The sequence below is a fragment of the Lemur catta genome, chromosome 5 (genome assembly GCF_020740605.2).
Source record: "Lemur catta isolate mLemCat1 chromosome 5, mLemCat1.pri, whole genome shotgun sequence".
In the NCBI taxonomy this organism is placed as follows: domain Eukaryota; kingdom Metazoa; phylum Chordata; class Mammalia; order Primates; family Lemuridae; genus Lemur; species Lemur catta.
In genome coordinates, this window is record NC_059132.1 from 86,659,017 (window position 1) to 86,683,092 (window position 24,076).

The following is a 24,076-nucleotide window of genomic DNA, read 5'->3' on the forward strand; positions in this document are numbered from 1 at the left end:
CCCAGCTCTGGCGAATGACAGGGAGGGGAGTGGGCAGTTACTGAATGAACCTCCGGAAAAGCTATGTGCAAGCAGTGTACTCCATTGGCATGCTGTATCTCTTACCATCTCTTACCCTGCAATCCACTTTTTATACAGCAACCAAGTGATGTCATGAAACAGTAAAGCAGATCATGCCACTGCCCTGCAGAGCCCCTTCAGTGCCTTTCCATTGCAGTTAGAATAAAATCCAAACCGTTTGAAGTGGACTGGCTCCTTCCACCTCTGCAGTGTCACTCAGCCCGCTCTCCCCCACTCACGGTACTCCAGCCAGACCTTCTGCTCCTCCAACTTGCCAAGCGTTTTCCTGGCTCCAGGCCTGTGCACCTGCTGATTGCTCTGCCCGCTGGTCTCCGTCGCACGGCTCTTTGCATGGCCTCTCGCTCTCCACTCACACGGCCCTCGCTGGAGATGCCTTCCCTGACCATCACGGCTTGGAGCCTCCCTCCGCTTTACCCTCTGTCTTAGCACCCAGTTTGTCTGTTATTCCTTATCCCAATCCACAGTTATTTTGTGTATTTGTCTACTTGTTAGTTGTCTGTCTTCTGCCACTAGGGGTACAGCCTTTGTCCATCTTCCTTATTGCTAAATCCTTAGTCCTTGTACAGTGCCTGAAACACAGGGGAAACTCATTTAATATTTGTTGAACAAGTCTTCCCTATGAATCGCCATCTTCTATTGATTACTCTTCATCCAAGGACACGTGAGGCTACACACGCATGTGTAATGGGCATAGCAAGCGTTAACATAGGATGTGCATGATGGTTGGATGACCTCCAGGAAGAAGCAACGGGAGTGGGGAGGCAACTTGTTGGCCAAAAAAAAAGCAGGGGAGCGATTGTGATTGGATGAGAGCAGACCGTGAACGTAGTGGAAAATGCTGTGTTATCACCATCAGCTGAGAGCTATTTGGATTCTCACAGCTATCGACAGCGCAGGAGGTCTTGCAAGAAGACATTTGGAGGAGAAAGTGGCCCAGTTAAGGTGAAATGCCTGCTTCCTGCAAATTCAACGTCGCATGCCAGGAGTGAGGTGGCTCTCGCTGTCTATTTAAGTCCCATTCCTTTTCACTTCCCCTGTTTACCTGTCTCCTCTATTCTGTCACCAACTGCTCCGATCCATCTCCTTTAGGGTTCCCTGTGTTGGATAAATTTTAACTGAAGGATAAAGGAGCAAAGATTCCTGGGAAGAGTAGGGGCTGTAAAGTTAGAGAAGCCTTTAATCATTGCTCTATTCCATTGCTCTGCTCCTTCTAGCAATATTATGGAAAAACTACTTAACTTCTCTAAGAGAAACAATAACACCTGCCTCATAAGGGCTAGTGTAAAGACTCAAGGAGATAATATATAAAACACCTGGCCCAGTATGGAGCAGAGTAAATTTATAACTTCAAAACAAGCAGGGTGAGGCTGGGGGAAATTTAATTTAAAGAAGGAACAAAAACAGTATTTATGAAAACCTTACAGCAGACATCATGTTTAATGATGAAATGTCAAAAGCATTCCATTTTAGATCAAGAACAAGACATGGATATCAGCTGCTATCTCTCCTATTTAATAATATTATATTGGACATCTTGCCCAATGAGGGGGAAAAAGAGGTAAGGGTTAAAAATGTATAGAAATTGGAAAGAATGAAAAAAAAGTTTCTATTTGTAGATGATATGATTATTTACATGGAACACCAAAAATAATCTACAAGTAAATAATTAGAATTCATAAGTGTTTCATTTGCTTCCTTGATGCAAAATCAATATATAAAAGTCAGTTGTATTTTCATACATCAGCAACAAGCAATTAGAAAATGAAAAATTTTATAGATGCCTTTAAAAAGCAACAAAAGGCCGGACGCGATGGCTCAAGCCTGTAACCCTAGCACTCTGGGAGGCCGAGGCAGGCGGATTGTTTGAGCTCAGGAGTTCGAGACCAGCCTGAGCAAGAGCAAGACCCCGTCTCTACTAAAAATAAAAAGAAATTATCTGGACAACTAAAAAAATATATACATAAAATTAGCCGGGCATGGTGGCTCATGCCTGTAGTCCCAGCTACTCGGGAGGCTGAGGCAGGAGGATTGCTTGAGCCCAGGTGTTTGAGGTTGCTGTGAGCTAGGCTGACGCCACGGCACTCTAGCCCGGGGAACAGAGCGAGACAGAGTGAGACTCTGTCTCAAAAAAAAAAAAAAAAAAAAAAGCTGCTTCGAGGAGACACTGCCTTTCTGCCCACGCAGCCTTAATGGGTCACCTGTGACAGAAACAGTCTTTGAGAAGGTAAGAGGACGTAATCTAAGCAAGCCTCTCTGCACCCATCAGAAACTGCAGATGAGGTACACAGTTTGGAGAATTTGTTGGCTTTTTGCTTTGTTTTGTTTCTGCTGAGGAGTCTATCTGAAATCAGGAGTATCTAATTTGAAGTCAGTTCACAAGGCCATAAAGGATTCTGGCTGCGGTAAATTTGGGGATGATGGGAGACAAGACGAAATACAATGGAAAGCAGAGAAGTTTGCATTAGAAACTCGTTTGTCAACTGCAGAAGAATGAAGTCCTATTTATGTTTCTAAGAGGATTTAATTAGTGTAAGTCAATCTAACACTAAATAAGTGTCTTAAGGCTTAAAAGAGGGCAGGTATTATTATTGTCCCCACTTTATAGGTGGGAAAACTGAGGCTGAGAGAGTTGTAACATAGTTTGCAGTAGGCTTGCTTAGCTACTGCTGGCAGGACTGGATCTTGCCATCATGACATAAGGGAAAAAGGTGAGGAATTCAGTATTTTAAGTTCATTGTCTTTTTTAAGTTCAGAAATGCAGCTCTGTTTTGTTAAGCTTAGCAGAGACGTTAAAAGCAGAGTGACTTTATTTTTACTATCATGTAACAAAACTCTCAGAGGACACATGTTCTCAGCAAAGTCTCAGTGCAGTTTTGCCATAGCATCACGCTGGGCATAAATTGCTCATTTTCGCGAAGCGTGACTCAACCATCATGTTAGGAGTATTTTCCTTTTGCAAAGCCCTTGGAGCCAAATTGTTAAGGATTCAAGAGGAATCACTTCAGGATATGAGTGATTTTCAAATGGCAAACACTTTGGGGAAGAGGATGATTGTGTAGGAAGCAAGTGATATTCAAATACAAGATACTTGACCGCAAAGATGTGGAGACTATTAAAGCTAATCAAGGCTGCTATGAACAGAATTAATGAGACTAGTTGCTCCTCCTCCCACCATGATACCCTGGGGAGGGATGGAGCAAAGGGAAGCTGCTTAGTACACATCCTTAGGCAGCGGCTCCTGGCTTGCCTCTTCCCACACAGCAAAAAGGGACCTAGCCACGAAGCCCTCTGCAAAGGCTGTTTTACAGACCACCGAAAAAAGTGTTTATGTTCACAGTCTTCCCACTCTTTAGATCACATACCCTTGTTAGAAAAAGTGTCTGAGCAAGCCCTCCCAATGCATGCTTATTGGTTCACCTAAAACTATAATCACAAACTGTGTTAACCACACTAAGTATAATAGATTAAGAAACATTTGCAAAATAGAAATTTAAAAGATGGGATGAAATAAAGTTTTACAATAATTTTTATTTTATTTCTTTTCACTTAACACTTCCATAAAAAACCTGTTTATTAACACACACGTGCTTGCGGCAAAGTCACGGGAGTAGATATGCTTCATTATTTTGAAAATCTTGATTTAACACCTCATGACAAGGCAACATGAAGATCTGTTTCTAAATGTAGTTTATGTTGATGTTTGCATTTAATGACTGTCAGAGGTGGGGGGAAGATGACCTTACAACGATCCTTAGACCCAAACATAGGAGTAGCATCATTGGCCACGCCTATTAAACCCTGATAAATTTTCAATTCCATCTACCAGCTATGCAAAGGTTTTTAATGGAATTCATTTACTAGATTAGCATCTCCCTAAATTTTTTTTTTTTTTGAGACAGAGTCTCACTCTGTTGCCCAGGCTACATACAGTGCTGTGGCATCAGCCTAGCTCACGGCAACCTCAAACTCCTGGGCTCCAGCCATCCTCCTGCCTCAGCCTCCCGAGTAGCTGGGACTACAGGTGTGCGCCACCACTCCCTGCTAATTTTTTCTATTTTTAGTAGAGACAGGGTCTCGCTCTTGCTCAGGCTGGTCTTGAACTCCTGAGCTCAAGTGATCCTCCCGCCTCCGCCTCCCAGAGTGCTAGGATTCCAGGCGTGAGCCACCGGGCCTGGCCAAGGTAGAAGTCTTCTACTTGATACTTGCTAGTCCAGGCATAGCTGTGTGGAGCTATGATGGCAGCTGCACAGCATCTGGGACCCAGATTCCTTCTCTTTTGTTGCTTTTTTGTTGTCCTAGGATGTTGCGCAGGAATGATGTCTGCAAGCCTTACCTATTTTCCACTAAGTCCCTAAAAGGGTGTTTTTCCTCGGGGCACATTTAGAGGATGATAGAATGGCACTAACTCAGGCTCTTCCAGAAAGTTCCTCCCATGAAGGACCGGTGCACCGAGGCAGCATGTGGATGCCAAATCAGCTTCCTGCCCACCCAGGCAGTCCCTGGACCGGAATAATGCAATCTTTGTTCACAAGCCTTAATCTCAGTGTCAGGTCTCCTTCACATTTCACCCAAAGTGTTCTCCTGGTTAGGACTGAGTTCAGCTACATGTACCCAAATCCCCCCAACAGTGGGGATTATTTTTCTCACCAGAAGTCGTGAGGTAAGCTGCCTGAGCTGGCGTAGTGGCTGTAGGACGCTATTCTCCAGATCATTTTTTAAAGACAAGGCATCCATACCAACTCCAGCCTCCCTCCCATGTGCCAGGCAGGGACAGAAAAGGAGGCAGCAACCAGAGAAAAGGGCAGTTCTCCCCACAGGAAAGCAAAATTTCCCTGGAAATCCCTGGCAAGCATCTGCTTGCATCTCTTTGGCCAGAGGGGTGACATATGGCCGTACCCAGCTGCCAGGGAGGCTGGGAAATGGTTTAGAGGTGTCCGTGGCCGTGCCAAACGAAACCAGGGTTCTGTTAGTAAGAAAGGACGCAGAGAGGTGTTATGGGCTGAATTGTGGCCCCCCCAAAAAGATATGTTGGAGTCTTAGCCCCCAGTGCCTCCGAATGTGACTTTATTTGGAGATAGGGTCTTTCCAGAGGTGATTGAGCTACAGTGAGGTCATTGGGGGGGGGGCCCAACCCAGTACTCCTGGTGTCCTTATAAGAAGAGGAAATCAGGACACAGAAACAGACACCTGTCAAGTGAAGACGGTGTGAAGACACGGGGAGAACCCCGGCTACAAGCCAAGGAATGCCTGAGTCTGGGATGCCAGGAGAGGCACGAAGCAGAGTCTCTCTCACGGCCCTCACTGCTGGGCGAGAAACCAACTCTGCTGACGCTCCCAGCCCCGAGAACCACAGGACAATAAAATTCTGTCGTTTCTGCCACCCGATCTGTGGTACTTTGTTATAGCAGCCCCAGGAAACTAATACAAGGGGGCAGACAGAAATTGGGTCGGCAACCTGCAGTCTCTGACACACGGTTTTTAAAAAATAGACTTTATTTTTAGAGCAGGTTTAGGTTCACAGCAAAGTTGAACAGAAAGCACAGAGAGTTCCCACGTAGCCCCTGCCCCTCCACACACGCAGCCTCCCCCACTGTGCACGTTAATTACATTTGATGAACCTACATTGACACAGCATCATCATCAAAAGCCCACAGTTTACATTACGGCTCACTCTTGGTGAGGTACATCGCATGAGTTTTGACAAACGTACAGTGACATGTATCCACCATTATAGCATCATGCTGAACAGTTTGTTGCTCTAACATTCCTCTTTGCTCTGCTTATTCATGCCTCACTCCCCACTTACCCTGGCAACCACTGATCTTTTTACTGTCTTCGTAGTTTTTTGCCTTTTCTAGAATGTCATAAAGTTGGAATCATACAGTATATAGCCTTTTCAGATTGGCTTCTTTCACTTAGTAACATGCAATTTTTTTCATGGCTTGATAGATCATTTCATCACTGTGGAAATTCCATTAGGTTCTCTTTTATATTTTCCATTTGTCTCCTTATCATGCATGCCTTTCTTTCTTAAACATATGGAGCATATTTATAACTGCTCTAGCATCCTTGTCTGAGTTCCATCATCTCTAGCACTTCTGAGTATTTTTCTGTGGATTATATTTTCTCGTTATAGATCGTACTTTCCTGCTTCATTGCATGGTTGGTAATTCTTTATTAGATGCTGGGCATTTTGATTTTTACATTGTTGAGTATCACATTGCATCACATTGTATCCCTATAAACAGCACTGGATTTTTGTTCTGGCACAGATAGGTACTTGGAATTAGGCTCTGTCAAGGCTTGCTTTAAAGTTTTGTTAGGGCAAGTCCTAAATTAGCCCCACTACTAAGGTGATACCCTTCTGAGGATGGTGCGGCAGGTATTACAAGGTCTTTCCACTCTAATTGGTGGGAATGCAAACTATTCCCAGCACTCAGTAAGATCTGGATGCTATTCTTCACTCCTTTCTCGTGGTTCTTGTCTGAGGTTTCGACGGATTCCTTCTTATATGTACAAATCAATATCCAGCAAAAGACTTGTGATGTTTCTATGGTGCCTCCTCTCTGTACAGCTCCCTCCTCTCTACTTCTCTGCCCTAGGCTTCCCGAAACTCCAATCTTAATCTTTTCAACTAAGTAAGACTTACCAGGGTTCTGTCAAGCTTCTGCCTTCCTGCACTACAGCCTGAAAACTACCTCCAAGGAAATAAGTTCATGCAATCATAGAACTCACTGCTTTTCACCCGGCCTGCTTATATATTTTGTAAGTTCTTCAAGGACAGAGTCTTACTCATCTATGTAGCTCCGCTGCCCAACACAACTGGAGAACACATGGCAGGTACTTGATAAATGATTGATAAATCATATTATTCCAACAAAGCAAGTGAATTAGTCCTTGCCACACAGCCTCTGGCAAATTTGCCCCCAAAAGACACAACCAACTCATTGTCTTAATATCTAAGGGAGCAACCTGGGTGCGGTGGCTCACGCCTGTAATCCTAGCACTCTGGGAAGCCAAGGTGGGTCGATTGTTTGAGCTCAGGAGTTCGAGACCAGCCTGAGCAAGAGCAAGACCCATCTCTACTAAAATAGAAAGAAATTATATGGATAACTAAAAATATACATAGAAAAAATTAGCCAGGCATGGTGTTGCATGCCTGTAGTCCCAGCTACTCAGGAGGCTGAGGCAGGAGGATCGCTTGAGCCCAGGAGTTTGAGGTTGCAGTGAGCTAGGCTGATGCCATGGCACTCTCTAACCCGGGCAACAGAGTGAGACTCTGTCTCAAAAAAAAAAAAAAGAAAGAAAAAAAAAATCTAAGGCAGCAGTCTTTCATGAATAATGTAATTTCGTATTTGAACACAAGAGTAACTTATATGTGAAGTAAACTGACCAACGGAAGCAGTATCAACTTCAGAGGCCCCCAAAGCCCCAGTCCTCTAGGGCCTAAATCAGTAATTGTGATCTTACACCTGAGATGTACCGTCATTTTTTCTTTCTCATAATTCTCAGTTACTCATTCTGCTAAATCCTTTTACTTCTAAATACATGTCAACCACTCTTGTAGTACTTACCATTTCACTGAAGCATTCTTAAACAAGTTGGAATACTAAATCACACAAACACAAAAGCTACCCTATCAGCTAACTTTAATAGTAACCTCAAATGTATAAAGGAAAATAAATTTCCAATGGGTTGGATTTTATTTGTTGTTTTTAAAAATGTTATATATTATCTGGAAACCAGGGGAAAAAAAGAGATTCTTTGTTTTATTTTATACTCTACCCAGTAACTAAAGGAAATAAAACACAAATTCTTCATGGTAAAGCTGGTTTATTGAACTTCATGGAAGAAATGTAACAGTGACACCATTTCATAACAAAACTTTACCTTAGATTTCATGAGGAAACGTGTATTAGCAATATACTTTCAATAAAGCACTGTCATTAATAGCTTACTATATTAGATGCTGGGATAGTTTCCTTTAGTGTTCTCAAATTAAGACCTTTCCAAAGCATATCGGATATTTTCAATTAAAGGTCATAGTTAAAACAAATTCACACAAATTTACAAAATGTGTGATTTGTGCTTTAAAATACTAATAATTAGTTGTTAGTCACCATTTTGGAAGTGATTTGTCAAGAGTTAATGAAACATTTTATAAATACTTTGGAATACATCTAAAAGCTTTATCCCCATTCAACTGATAAGTATGTTCTTTTTAAAAATAAAAACATACATATAAAAAATTAAAACAAATTGTTACAAAGGAGATACAAATATTTTAAAATTAATAAATATTAAAGTGAAAAAATAAGTCCTTTCACAAAACAGTAAAGAATACTACTAACTTCTTATAAAAAGAAATAAAGTTAAATTAATTTTTTTAAACCATAGTAACTACTAAAAAAAATGTGCTTGGAAAGTCTATAAATTTTCTTCCCCCATTTTAGAAAATGTTTTGAAAAGCAATAAACAGATTCCCTTCTTTAGAAAAACTGTTATACCCATCACAATTACTATAGCTGTTACTATTTTACTACAAAAATAGTTACAAATCAATGTTAATTTAGATAAAAGTAAAACAATTTTTAATTTTTAATTCCAGCATAATTAAGAAAAATGGATTAATCTCCCTAAATGCAAATAAAGCCAATTTGAGCTCTGGTACTTAAAACTGAATAATAACTTCCTGTAATTATTACTTTCAGTTAGTTCACTTAATATAATTATTTTGTCTTTATAGTTAAATTATCCAGTTAGGACTGTCATCACAATGATTAAACAAAAATCCTAAACTGGATTAAATTACAGATTTAATTGATTTCCCACTTCCTGAAAATTCTGTAAGTACAATCATCTTCTGGCTTAATTTCCTCTAAAATTATCAAGGACAGCAATCTATCAGAATTGTTAAGTGTGTACACTTCAGTTAAAGTTCATGGCTTACATTCCATTTATGTAAATACCTGCATGTGCAAGCTTGCTATTTTCTATGTGCAAAGTCTTAAATTCAAAATAAAACTATTTAGGGTAAAAAACTTCTTGAAATATTCTTTCCATCACTGAGGGATAGACAAGGTATTTTTCAATCTAATTTATTGTTCACAGGAGGAATAGCTTGTTGTGACCATAAAATTTAAACATTTAAAAAAACTGATACAACACAATACTATTACAGAAATACATGTAGACTCACAGCAATTAGTGTTAGACCCTCAGAGATACAATACAAATGGAAGTTAATTTGTTCATTCAGCATTTAGTCATTAAATTGATTGGGGGTGAGGGGAGAGCAAGAGATACCATGCCAGATACAGAGCTTGAAATTACCAAAAGCTAAGAACAGTCTCCTGTGGTAGCTAGGAACAATGTTTACCTATTTTCTCTTAAGTTACAATTCCTCAAATGCTTTCAATTAGTTTTTCACTGTTTAAAAATATCAAAATAAAATATAAAGCACCTTATTATTCACTTCGTTTACCTTAAAATCTCTTATTTTTGCATATTTTAATAGAACTTAGTAAGAAAACAATTCAAATTGCTCTTTTAAAAATAACAATGATTTTTGTAGACCTGATTGATATTAGTTAGAAATAACAAGCTGGGCATGGTAGTATGCACCTGTAATCCCAGCTACTTGAGAGGCTGAGGCAGGAGGATCACTTAAGTCCAGGAGTTTGAGACCAGCCTGGGCAACATAGCAAGACCCCTGTCTCAAAAAAAAAAAAATTGAAAAGAAATATCAGGCATCTAAAACTGTTGGAAAAGTCATTCTCTATGGACTGAGAACCAGAAAACGTTCTAGGCCTTCTTATCCCACTGGAACTAAAGTCTTGGCTCTAAAAATACACCAATAATAACACATTAAATATGCCAACAAAACAAAGAAAGGCATATGCCTGTAGTACCAGCTACTCAGAAGGCTGAGGCAGGAGGATTGCTTGAGCCCAGGGGTTCAAGGCCAGCCCAGGCAACATAGTGAGACCCTGTCTCTAATAAAAAAACAAAACAAAACCAGACCCAAAAAACCAAAGAACTCTGTGGAAAGGCAGATCCCAGTTTTTATCCTATTGGGAACACTTCCCATTCAAAGGACATTCAAAGGTGTGTACTAAACACTTGATACTTTTTTCATTCCTGGGAACATGGGATTGAATAGTTACCAACTCTTAAAATCTCATCATGCTCTCATTTGAAGCCTCCTTCATTGGGCTCTCAATGGAGAGATGTTCTGATTCATCCTATCTGCTTCATTTTCAATCTCACCTGAAAATCAATATTTTCCTTGTGTTGTCCCAGTGACAAACTTGATTAAGTAGATACAAAATACAAAAGTAAACATGACAATGATAAATGGTAAAGTGTCAGGACGATCCATTATAGTTGAGTTAAATCTTATGACTTATCACTGTCATACTTCAAAAGTATTTCTTTAGTCAAAATTAGATAGTATAATGAAGACTGTTATTTAGCACCAGCACGTCATTGCAGGCTTTGGTTCAGGCTTCAGAATAATTCCATTATCAGGGGGTTGACTAAGCATTAATGGTTTGTGGCTCTTAAGCTTATGAGCCAAGGTCATAAATATAGCTTCCACATGGTCATTATCATTGGGGTTTTTAGCAGAGGTTTCAAACAAAGGCATACTGTGTGTGTCAGCAAATTTTTGTGCCAAGTCTGTGGGTACCTGAATGGCACTTCTCAAGTCACATTTATTTCCAACAAGAATCCGTGGTATATCACTGGCTAGCAAATGTTGTTTGCATTCCTCTATCCAAGATGGCAGGCTGTGAAAACTAGCCATGTTGGTCATATCATACACGAAGACAACGGCATGTACATTTCTGTAGTAGTGTTGTACCATGCTCTTTCTGAAGCGTTCTTGTCCTGCTGTGTCCCATAACTGGATCTGAAAATAAAAAGGAAAACTAAACATTTCATTCCAATTATATACATGTTGAAAAATGTAATCACCTTTGCATGGTCTTTAGTACTTCTTTACTTGTATTAATACTTTGCTGCCCTCCATGATGTCTTTTCAGTGTTATCTATGGGATCCTGACTCCATGACACTACAATAGTTACCTCATAATTAAACCATAATAAGAGTGTCAGGATAATTCAATTTAGCATTTCTAAATTTTAGTAAATCAAATTTGTTTGTATAAAATTATAACAAAAATTTATTTTAAAATAAAGAGAAAATATTGCAGGTTTTAACAAACATGTTAAGTATTTAATTCCTGTAAATTTGGTTACCATGTGCTCCTACCTTTCACTAGTCTAGTCTAAAATATTAGACCTAGGAAAGATGTTAACGGTTATGAGGTACAGTCTCCAAATCAACACATATATACATTTTATGAAATCCAGGCTCCCTTGAAGATTTTAAAAGGCTAGAAAATCACTTATCTATCCTAAACATCTCCACCAACAAAACTATTCCAGTATCTCCTAGTGGAAATATGTCTAAAGCTAAATTTAAGTCATGTGCTATGATTCCCTTAAAACACTGAATTATCCCATGCTTGCTTAGTTCCTAAAAAAAGTTAAATGATGAATGAGGAGGATACTAGTCACAGTGGAAAAAACTAGAGGCAAATTTGCTTAGATAACTTTAAAAGACTTCAACTTTTTTTTTTTTTTTTGAGACAGTGTTTTGCTCTGTTGCCTGGGCTAAAGTGCAGTGGCTTCATCATAGCTCACTGAAGTCTCAAACTCCCGGGTTCAAGTGATCCTCCTGCCTCAGTGCCTCAAATAGCTGGGACTACAGGCACATGCCACCATGCCTGGCTTATTTTTAAAATTTTGTAGAGATAGGGTCTCAGTATGTTGCTAAGGCTGGTCTCAAACTCCTGGGCTCAAGTGATCCTCCTGCCTCAGCCTGCCAAAGTGCTAGGATTACAGGCATGAGCTACTGCACCCAGCTGCTTCAAGTATTTATAAATATTTAGTGTATGGGTTGGAAGCCTAAACTCATGACTTCTCATACAATGGTATGGAAGTAGAGGGAAATTGAGGGGATACTGTAAATGGCCCCCAAAGTAGGTAGGATATAAGATATGAAGTACTCAGATTATGCCACTTGGTATGTATGATAAGTGCTCAGTTAAGATGTAATGAATGAATAAATTTTTAAAAATGTAGTAAGATGAAAATATTGATCATCACTCTCTTTCATTCTACCTTAATTTTTCTCAGTTCTATTTTTTTCATCTTTTTTTGGTAGCTCTTTTTAGTCAAAATTTCTCTATTTCTTAGTAGTCTCCCCTTTCTTCCTAGTTAACATAAACCTAATTTGGTTTCAGACATAAATGTAAGACACTATGAACTTGATTTTTTAGGCTGTCCTGGCACGGGGTGGGGAGTGACATAGTTCTGGCCAATAATATATAAACAGTCTTCTCAGTGGGAATTTTTAGAAACTACTGTTTTTGTGATTTTAAAAAAGATAAAAGCATTTGGTATATGCTTTTTGCTCCAGTCTTACCCTGTTCCTTTCTGCCTGAAATGGGATATGAGCATGAAGAAGATTTCCACATATAAGAAAAACAGAAGTCTATGCACCTGGAATCCTCCTGACAGGATGCCATCATACAGACTGCTACCTCTGGCCTATTACGTGAGAAAAATAAAACCTTATAGTTAAATCACCACATTTAAATTTTTCTTACATGTAACCATACACATTATTCTCCTCCCCTCCTGTTTTAGAGGCAGGGTCTTGCTGTGTTGCCCAGGCTGGAGTGCAGCAGCATGATCATAGCTCACTGCAGCCTTGACTCCTGGGCTCAAGCGATCCTCCCACCTCAGTTTCCTGAGTAGCTGGGACTATAGGCACATACTACCACACCCAGCTAACTTTTCTTATTTTTTGTAGAGACAGGGTCTTGCTATAGGTGGCCCAGGCTGGTCGTGAACTCCTGGCCTCAAGCAATATTCCTGCCTCAGCCTCCCAAAGTGTTAGGCCACTACTGGGCCACTGCGTCTGGCCATACCTACACTCTTTACACTCACATTTACTCAGGAAATCACAAGGTTTTGTTTCAGTGAATTCCTGGAGATCATGTCACAAACTAAATCATTATAAAATCATTATAAAATACCACTTTGTGATGTAAGCTACATAACTGGCGGATGGGCCATACTCAGTGTCCTATAAATCAGATATGGAAGCAAACAGTTGTCTGTAAAACAACTACTAACACTGAAGAACATTTAAATGAACAAATATTTATTCGATACCTAATATGTGCCAGTAGTTTACGGCTATACCTCCAGGCCTTAGCTCCCTCAACAGTAAAATTTAGTTCCAGACCCTATAAATAAGCACTCTTATATTGGCTACATTGACTATGCAAAGAACCAATGAAGAAAATGTATAATTCTTTAAAAATACAACTTTCCTTTTTGAAAAAACAAACAAACAAACAAACACATTTTCCCCCCAACTAACATGTTAAGAATGAAAACTTTAAAGCTGGGCACAGGCTGTAGTCCCAGCTGCTCAGAAGGCTGAGGTGGGAGGATCACTTGGTCCCGGGAATTCAAGGCTGTACTGTATTTTGATCATACTTGTGAATAGCCACTGTACTCTAGCCAGAGCAATACTCAACAATCAGTTAAAAATACTTAAAACCTGAGATGTCAAAACTTATTACAAAGCTATAGTAATCAAGACTGGGTGGTACTGGCATAAGATTAGACATATAGATCAAAGGAACAGAACTGAGAATCCAGAAGTAAATCCATATATCCATGATCAACTGATTTTCAAAAGCGTGCCAAGGCAATTCAGTGGGGGGAAAGAATAGTTGTTTCAACAAATGGTGCTGGGACAACATACAAAAAATGAGGCTAGATCCCTACCTCATACCATATACAAAAATCGACTCAAAATGGATCAAAGACCTAAATCTAAGAGCTAAAACTTTAAAGCTCTTAGAAGAAATCATAGTGGTAAATCTTTGTGACCAAATTTAGGCAATAGTTTCTTAGATATGATACGTAAAGCACATGTAACCAAAGAAAATAGATAAACTGGACTTCATCAAAATTTAAAATGTTTTTGCTTAAAGGACAACATGAAGAAAGTGAAAAGACAGCTCACAGAATGAGAGAAAATATCTGCCAACAAAATATATCCAATAGGGATATAGTATCTTACAACTTAATAATAAAAAGACAAATAACCCAATTTCAAAATTGGCCAAGGAACTGAATAGATATTTCTCCAAAGATATATAAATGGCCAATAAGCACATGAAACAATGCATTAGTTATGAGGAAAATGCAAATCAAAACCACAATGAAATACCACTTTACATGTAGTGGGGTGGCCACAATAAAAAAGATGGACAATAACAAGTGTTGACAAAGATGTAGAAAAACTGGAAACCTCACACATCGCTGTGGAGGATGTAAACTAGTGCAGCCATATTGGAAATCAGCTCGGTAGTTCCTCCAAAAAGTTAAAGAGTATTATTCAGCCATAAAAATCAATGATATACTGATACATGCTACGATGCAGATGCACTTCCAAAACATGAAAGTGAATGAAGCTAAACACAAAAGGTCATATATTGTATGACTCCATTTGTATGAAACATCTAAAATAGATAAATCCATAGAAACAGGATACAGATTGGTGGTTGCCAGGGGCTGGGAACAGGGAGAAACTAATGAGCGAAGGGTTTTAGTTAGGAATGATAGACATATTTTATCATTTGATAGAAGTAGTTATTGTACATTGTGAACATACTAAATGATACTGAATTGTTAACTTAAAAATATTTAATTTTGTTATTTGAATTTCACCTCAATAAAATATTAGGAAAATAAAAGTCAAATAGAGGTGTCATATGACCCAACAATTCTACTCCTAGGTATATACCCAAGAGAAATGAAAACACATGTTCACACAAAAATTTTTCCAAAAATGTTCATGGCAGCATTATTCATAATAGCCAAGAGGTGAAAATAACCCAAATATTCATCAAATGATGAACGAATAAAATGTGGTATATCTATACAATGGAACATTATTCAACCATAAAAAAGGAAGTACTGACACATGCTACAACATGGAAGAATCTTGAAAACTTTATGCTAAGTGAAAGAACCAAGACATAAAAGCCCACAGATTGTATGACTCTATTTATATGAAATGTCCAGCATAGACAAATCCATACAGACAACGGAGATTAAGGGTTTGAGGGAAGGGGAAGAATAGGGAGTAACTTGATAATGGGTATGGGGTTTCTTTTTTAAGTACTGAAATGTTCTGGAATTAGATAGTGATGATGGCTGCACAGCCTGGTGAATAGACTAAAAACCACTTGATTGTATATTTTAAAAGGGTGAACTTTGAATTTTATGGTATGTCAATTACATCTCAATTTTTTAGAATTAAAAAAACCCTTCAAATTCTATCTCTAGCATTTAGAAAAATATTGTGGTAATAAATTGGACGACCCATATAAAATCTGTCCAAAGAAACTAGAGCTGATTTTTTTCTCTTTTAATAACATTTCCCACAGCCCAGGTATTCAAACATAACCTCATTGATGAAGAATGATTTATAATGTTTTAAGCAAAGTATAGTCACAAGTTAAATAAATAAAAAGCACACAGAAAGGAAATATAACAAAATATTAACAATGGTTTTCTTTAAGGCAATTTCCCCCTTTATTTCTACTTTTCTGTTTTCTATAACATGCATTTCTTTTATAAAAACAAACTCACTTTTAAAAAATAATTATTACACAGAATTTTGGCCTGCCTCAAAAAATTGTGGAGGTCCTCAACAAATATAAGTGGTAAAGATAAGGAGTTTTAGCCCTAAGAAAACCTCTGGGTTTTGGGCAGGGCTGGCTCAATATTCCTCTTCCCATCAATCCTATTCAAAACTCTGCATTCTAATCATATTATACCAAGACTTCCAGCAAAAAAACAAGTATGAAATAACTCTTCACACTTTATTAGAGAGAGCCATAAAAGTAATTAGTAAGTTAATGAGGCATTTACAAAGGCATATTTTCAAAGAAGCTGCAACTAAATCGTGTGAAGGCTTAGGGCTACTGCTGCCTTCCCACCAGTGGGAAGGAGCAGCGAGAGACTCAGCCAGAAAAGGACAAGTAAACTGATAAAAACTGTTTACCATAAGAGGCTAGAGAAACTTTGAGAGAAACAGACAGAAAGACAGACAATAGGTGGAGAACAAATATTACGATAGTCTTGACAACTTGAGGTTTAGCTATGAGAGGAGTGGTTCACAATCTTTAAAAAAGAAGAAAGAATGATACTTTGGAACCTAAGGAAGTGGCATGCTTTTTTCTGGTAAACATTAAATTAGGAAATATTTTGAGAGCAATTTTTGTCAATAAATATCTTAAAAAAATGGCCAATATGTGTTCACATATATATTACTCTCATTTTAAACATCATAAAGACAACATAAAATATACTGCCTTTACAGTAATATTTCATGAACCTCTACTTTAAATACAATATCAAGTTCCAACAAAAATGGCAATCTAGCTATTGCTAAATCCTAATAGATTCTTGTTGCTCATGAAAGCCTTCAGTAGTTTTATTACCCAAAATGAGAAATGATATGACTTTAAATTGATTTAATACTCCTTTTGCTTGACCTAAAATGTTAAAGGTATTAACTGAAATGATCTTTCCTTCCCTGATTAGCTATCAAATTTCCTTTTCCCTTGTCCTCCCAAAGAACATTTTACTCTTTTTGCTTCTAATAGCACACATATAAAGTACCAACTATATAAGATTAACTACATAAGAGCTTCTATTAACAACATAAGTTGTAAATCCACATCATAACTGGTATTAGTAACAACTCAAGAGATGTCTTTTTGCTTTTGGTATGTGGAGAAGAAATGTGTATATCTAGTGTACGAAACCAAATGACAAATTTTTAAAATAAATTTTAGCTTGCTAACAAGGAGAAATGATGATTTTTTGTGACTATTTGAAAGGAATACTTTCTTTAAAATGAAGAATTTTATGATAGTATAGGGAGTAAGGAAGATCGCAAACAGTGAGAGAAGGGACACAAAAGCAAGAGTTGTAACCACCCTGTGTGACTTTGATCCAGTCATTCAGCCTTTCAAAAGGCTGTTTTAATCTTAAAACCAGGGCTGATACATTATGGGTTCATCTTTCTAAAAAAAATTAGTTATCGGGGCCAGGCGCGGTGGCTCACGCCTGTAATCCTAGCACTCTGGGAGGCCGAGGCGGGTGGATTGCTCGAGGTTAGGAGTTTGAGACCAGCCTGAGCGAGAGCGAGACCCCGTCTCTACTAAAAATAGAAAGAAATTATCTGGCCAACTAAAATATATATATATATAGAAAAAATTAGCCAGGCATGGTGGCGCATGCCTGTAGTCCCAGCTACTCGGGAGGCTGAGGCAGGAGGATGGCTTAAGCCCAGGAGTTTGAGGTTGCTGTGAGCTAGGCTGACACCATGGCACTCACTCTAGCCCGAGCAACACAGCGAGACTCTGTCTCAAAAAAAAAAAAAAAAAAAAATTAGTTATGGCCTTAGAGGAAAAAATAAACACAATTTGGGAACAGGAGTAATCTCAGCTATCCTTTCTCTGCTTTTTTTTTTTAATTACTATCTCCCTGGAAGGAATGAGCATTTACATTAAAACTATTAGTATTTATTTGGGCCTCAGACACTCCAAGTACATTCCAGGCACTGTGCTAAGTCCTTTACATTTTACATTTAAAATGTGCAACCCTTTACAATAATTACCCAATCTTGTAAATGAGGAAACTGAGGTCTACCAAGGTGAAGTAACTTATCTAACGACACAAAACTGTATGTCATAAGGCCAGAATTTCAATTTGGGCTGCCTTTACTGACTCCGTAGAGAACACATTGTTTTCCCCAGCCTAATCCCCATTCCTATTTCTGTTAACAGCACCCCATTTTCCTTGGGGAACCACCCATCCCTTGCTTTCAAATCATGCAAACCCCTGGCTCCCAGGCTGCCGGGCATGTGACCTAGGCCTGACCAATCAGCATGGCACCTCCCATCACTACCATACGTTAGGAATGGACATATAGGCCTGTGGTTGGCTCTGGCAGACAAAAACTTACCTCTCGGCTTTTCAGTTATGTGAAACAATAAATCCCCATTTTGTTAAAACTAATTTGTGTGATGTCCTAACACAGACACCACAGTAAGAGATCTTGACCACTGATTAAAGATTCCAGGGAAGTAAATAATTCTATCTCTTCTCACCATCTCTGAGTGTACACACCAATGTCGCCATCTTCAGAGGAAGTGGTAGAAGAATCACAGGCTTCTGAAATCAGGCTGGTAGAACAACAGGAGCTCTGACTTGGTTCCAGGGATACTTCAGATAGTGGGAAGGCTTGGTCTGTGAAAATGTACCTTGCTTGTACTATGTAGGTCCCAGGATCAAACTCCAGTAACTGGGAATCTCTGTCTGACCAGATCCAATGTCCCCAAAGGTTTCTGAGCTAAGGGGTTACAAGTTAAGATTCTGGAGCATTTTCCTTAGAGTTCCCTGACTGCTAATATTCTCACATTCACTGAAATTCTAATGCAAATCAAATCAAAAGGATCAATTTGGTATCTAACCACCAATACCACATTTTAAGATATAAAATATCAATTTAATTCTTTTGGTGTAGGGTATGAGATGACTTCATACACAATATTCTTTGACTTACTCACAAACTCAGTCATCTATAAGTCTTCTTTCTTCTCATCACCAAAAACCAGTCATGGAAGCCGTTGCCTTCATCTTCAAAATACCCCATTTTATTACCTCTTTCTTTCCTTAGCTTCCCTCATCACCTCAGTTCTGCATTTCCAGAGCAGCCTATCATGCATTCAACCATGGTTTAAGAACTGAGCTAGACACAGGAAGACGTCTATGGAATTACCAGACATGGCTCCTGCCCTGAGTAAGACTAAGACCTAATAAGGAAAGTAAGATACATGCATAATACAATGAGATAGAGATCATTTAAAGGCTCAGGTAAGGTGCTAAAGGGGGTTCATAGAAGAAAGAAGTAGAGTGGAGAAGGAGGAGAGGGGAGATTCTTGTGAGGGTAGATTCTGAGAGAATCCGGTAGAAAACCAACTGGCCTAAGCAGCAAAGGAGAGGGGTAACACCAAAAGGATGACATCAGACATTCACAACTATGTGAATTTTGAATTTCATATGATTTTCATGTCTCGTGAAATCTTAAGATTTTTTTTTCTAACCATTAACAAATGAAAAAATCATTCTTAAATTGTAGGCCATATAAAAATAGGAAACTGACCATTTTTGGCCCTTAAGCATAGTTTGCTGACCCTTGCACTGTGTTGTAATTCTTTATCTTCTTCCCAGCGATTATATTTGATTTACCGATGTGAGGAGAGGCCCTGATTATTTTCCTTTAGTTAATATTAACATCTTATACTTAACATGGCAAAATTTCACTTCTACCCCTACAAATAAGTAAGCTACTGAAATGTTCAAGTAGGAACTGCTGACCGCTAATGGGAGGATGAACTAAATCCAACACTAGGCTTTAATGACTCCATTGGTGTATCTGCCATCGTAAAATGCCTGTGTGAAAGGAATACAGCTGGCCACAATAGGGACACATGTACCAGGAAGAAGCATAAGGATTAGAGTTGGGAGTCTCAATTTAAAAGTCAAATGTATTTCTATTTAAGGAATTGATTTTATAATTTTATTCAACTTCCAAAATTTGCAAACAAGATTTTCCCTTTCAATTACACATATATAGTGCTTAGGAATAGATTAGCAAATATAGACTTTCTTACATTTCATAAAACATTTTAACTGATTCTGAAAGGGCACTGCTATAAGTCATGCTCTCTGAAAATTTTCCAGTCACAATTATCAAAACATTTAACACAATATCTCATTTTTATATCAAACAAATATGTTTACAATATCATTTTACTAGTTAAGTAACAGAACTTTCCAGCTTTCAGATAAAAATCTAGAAAAAATGTCCTTTTAAATCAGGCTCACAATTTTCCAAATATATATGAACATTTCAGCAGCACTTAAGATGTATTACAGGCTAACAAAAAAGTAGCACCAATGCAGTCGAGCTCTTTATATCACTTTTCAGTTTTTAAAAAAGGTATATTGGGGCCGGGCGAAGTGGCTCACGCCTGTAATCCGAGCACTCTGGGAGGCCGAGGCCGGCAGATCGTTGGAGCTCAGGAGTTCAAAACCAGCCTGAGCAAGAGCGAGACCCCGTCTCTACTAAAAATAGAAAGAAATTATATGGACAGCTAAAAATATATATAGAAAAAACTAGCTGGGCATGGTGGCGCATGCCGGTAGTCCCAGCTACTCGGGAGGCTGAGGCAGTAGGATCGCTTGAGCCCAGGAGTTTGAGGTTGCTGTGAGCTAGGCTGATGCCACGGCACTCATTCTAGCCTGGGCAACAGAGTGAGACTGTCTCAAAAAAAAAAAAAAAAGGTATATTAAAAAAATTAAGTTTTGGCAGGGCGTGGTGGCTCACACCTGTAATCCTAGCACTCTGGGAGGCCGAGGCAGGTGGATTGCTTGAGCTCAGGAGTTCAAAACCAGCCTGAGCAAGAGTGAGACCCTGTCTCTACTAAAAATAGAAAGAAATTATCTGGACAACTAAAATATATATATAGAAAAAATTAGCCGGGCATGGTGGCGCATGCCTGTAGTCCCAGCTACTCGGGAGGCTGAGGCAGGAGGATTGCTTGAGCCCAGGAGTTTGAAGTTGCTGTGAGCTAGGCTGACACTACGGCACTCACGCTAGCCTGAGCAACAGAGCGAGACTCTGTCTCAAAAAAAAAAAAAAAAGAATCTCAGTGTCCAGGTCCCCATCAATATAACAGGTCAAGCTAAAGCTCAGGAGAAATAATCCCAGAAAAAAATGTTTTCTCCTCACTCTTCTCAACCAGAAGGATCTCTGTGCTCCCAGACGCATCACACCTGTGTTCTGGCTTACTTATCACTGCCAGTCCTCACCCCAGTAGTTAAATATTCGACTTTATACAATGCACACGCTTTGTATTTTTTCAATATTAGTATTCTCTTAAATTTGTACCTGAGTCTTGTATCTGTGATCTTTAAGTATAAATGGCAACCCAAGAATAGGTAAAGAGCCTTCAAATCCCAACTCCTCCCCCCTCCATTCTACCTTTTTAAAAAATTTCCTGCTCCCATTTTTTTTTTTTAATTTCTCTCCTTTTCAGCTCTCTACCTATACCCTCCTTTATCTCTGATTTCTTCTTTAGGTGTACAACTGCAAAACTAATGGTGCCAAAGAGGAAAATAATATGAAGCTGCCAGGAAAGACAAAGAATCTTTGTAAGGGTACCAATTATGAACCAGGTGCTTTACATATGTTCTCACCTAATCCTCACACCAGCCTGATAAGGTATCATGACCTCAATTTTCAGAAGAGAAAACAGACTCTGAGAGGTTAAGGAATCTGCCGAAGGGCCAGGGTGACCAACTATCTCAGTTTGCCCAACAGTGAGGGACTTCCTGGGATGTGAGACTTCCAATTTTAAAACCTGGACAGTCTCAGGAAAAGCTGGTCACCCTACTAAGGGCACATAGCCTGTTCTTACTTTTTCATAGACTCAGATTTGAACTTAGGTTAGCTGGGCTCCAAAACCCAAGCACTTTCTTCCAGAACTGCTTCTCCCAAACTAAAATCCCTCTTAACCTTCAGAAGCCCCATTATATTCCTTCCCTACAGGCTTCTGGGACTAACCTAATTCTGGTGAAAAATGTTCAGCCTCTTTTTATTGTATCTTTTCCTCTGCAACGTATACAAATCTTTCTTAACCCTCTAATACAGCGCACCCAAAGGACCACCATTGGCAGCTTGTATGGGACAATGAAACAGTAAACTGAAAAATTAAAAGGTAAATGCGCCTATAGAAGGGTTTTCTTTTAACTCACCTTATTTCTCCTTTACCATCATTAGCATTAAAAACCCTTGAGGTGGGGAAGAATGATTAGGGAACTGAGAGAGAAACTGTTCCTGCTTCAAAGATACAAGCGTAGGAATGACTGCAGCAAGCCTATCCCTCCACCCCCATCCCACAACGGGACTGAGGTAAAGATGAATACTAATTTAAAGCAAAACGTAAAAGCAGTGGTATAAAGAAGGCTAGGCAGTTCCTAGGGTCCACATGTCAGCAAGTGGCATTTAGTGGTGGCTTGCAATGAAGAAGTGTATCTAAGGTTTATACCATCAGTAGGCCTCAGCCTTGTCACTGATCCTCATTCTCCAGTGTCCCCATTTGAACCCCTTAGAACCCACCCCTGGCCTGGTGCCTACTACCTTCTCCACTATTACTCAGTGTCCCCAGCCTCGGGAACCACCAATAATAATGTAAAAGGAAGAAAGAATTGGGAGAGGGTCTGAGGTGGCATCAAGAAAGAGATGTGCCTTTGGCAACCCAAGCATGAACTATCACATATAGAATGCTTCTTCAGGAAAAAAGATTTTTCTAAGCAAGTCAATGTCATACAGAAACTACAACAGCAAAACTGTATGCAAGAGAATACCTAAGTACTTCCTCAAAGGCTACGGGCTTTACTTCCACAATACCTAGGGCAGTGCTCCAATGAATGTGTAATAAATATTGATTAAATGCATTTTCCATGCTTGAGAAATTCCACTGTTTTTCCTTCAGTCATATTTCACTGACTCCCAGCACATGAGACACAGCTATACACTCTTGCTACTCAAACTGTGGTCCATGGGCTAGCAGCATCTGCGTCATCATCTGGGAGCTTACCAAATCATAATCTGTATTTTTAAAAACAAGATCCCCAGGTAAATCGCATGCACATTAAAGTTTGAGAAACACTGCCTTAGAAGTTTGCTGTATACAAATCCAATCTCCACATCAGCGTGAGGAAAAACGGAGCGCACGCCCTGCCCAGCTATTAGCCAACAGCGGGATTGAGACACTTGTCATCCCGGGAGTCCTTCCTCACTGACAGTCCCCCGTCCGCTCACCTTGATGCGCTCCCCATCAATCTCCACTGCTCGTTCTCGGAAATCCACCCCAATAGTGGCCTCGGTGCGGTCGGGGAAGCGGCCGGCGCAGAAGCGGTAGGTCAGGCACGTCTTGCCCACATTGGAGTCGCCGATCACGATTATCTTGAAGATGCGGGAGCGGGCCGGAGGCAGAAACCCTGGTGTCCCAGACACCGCACCGCTGGACGAGAAGCTTGCCTCGAGCGACGACTCCATCTCCGAAGCCATTCTCCCGACCCGCCCCAAACCGAGGCGGAGGACTGGAGACGCAGACAGGCAGGCGATGACGCCACCGCGAGCGAGTGCGCGCAGCCTGCCAGCTCGGCTGCACGACGTCCCAGGAGCCCCCACCCGCCGGCCGGGCAGCGCGCGTGCGCACCTTCCCGCGCCCGCCCCGCACAGGTGTGGCGCCCCCCGCCCCGCCCCGCCGACCCCTGCGCCCGCCTGCAGCCCCACGCTCAGCGTCACTCGGGCGGGCGCCCGGCTACCTGGGCAGGCGCGGGGCCGGCCGGGGCTCGACGGCGGCGTGGAAGGCCAGCCTGCCTGGCGGCCGAGCCGAGCGCCCCAGGCCCAGCACCCAGGCTGACTCGGCCCCGCCACGTCCAAGGTTCCCGCCCTCTGGGAGAAGCCGCGCAGACGCTCTGGCGGCGGGGGGGGGGGGAGAAAAACAGCTGAAAGGAAGGCGGCGCCACAGGCGCGCTCTCGCGAGAGGGCCGAGGAGCCGCCTTTTCGCGGGCGTGTGCCTGGGGAGCGACGGTACGGACGCCGGAAGGCTAGGGCGCGGGTTCGGCGCCGTCGCCGACGGGTTGCGGGCCTGCGCCGGCCCGAGAAGTCAGGTTCCCTTCACTTGCGGCTGGGGGCTGTGGCATCGGCTGCGCTCCCCACCGCCTCCTCGCTAAACCGCAGGAGCTGGGC

General features: G+C 40.5%; 1 protein-coding gene across 1 annotated transcript; it reads right to left on the bottom strand.

Moving 5' to 3' along the window:
• Positions 1-10,039: 10,039 nt before the first annotated feature.
• Positions 10,040-23,534, bottom strand: RAB33B (RAB33B, member RAS oncogene family). The gene is made up of 2 exons (XM_045552257.1): positions 23,141-23,534; positions 10,040-10,993 (listed from the first exon to the last, which is right to left on the bottom strand). Exons 1-2 carry the CDS (start codon positions 23,387-23,389, stop codon positions 10,553-10,555), a joined length of 690 nt encoding a protein of 229 aa, XP_045408213.1. The 5' UTR covers positions 23,390-23,534; the 3' UTR covers positions 10,040-10,552.
• Positions 23,535-24,076: the final 542 nt, after the last annotated feature.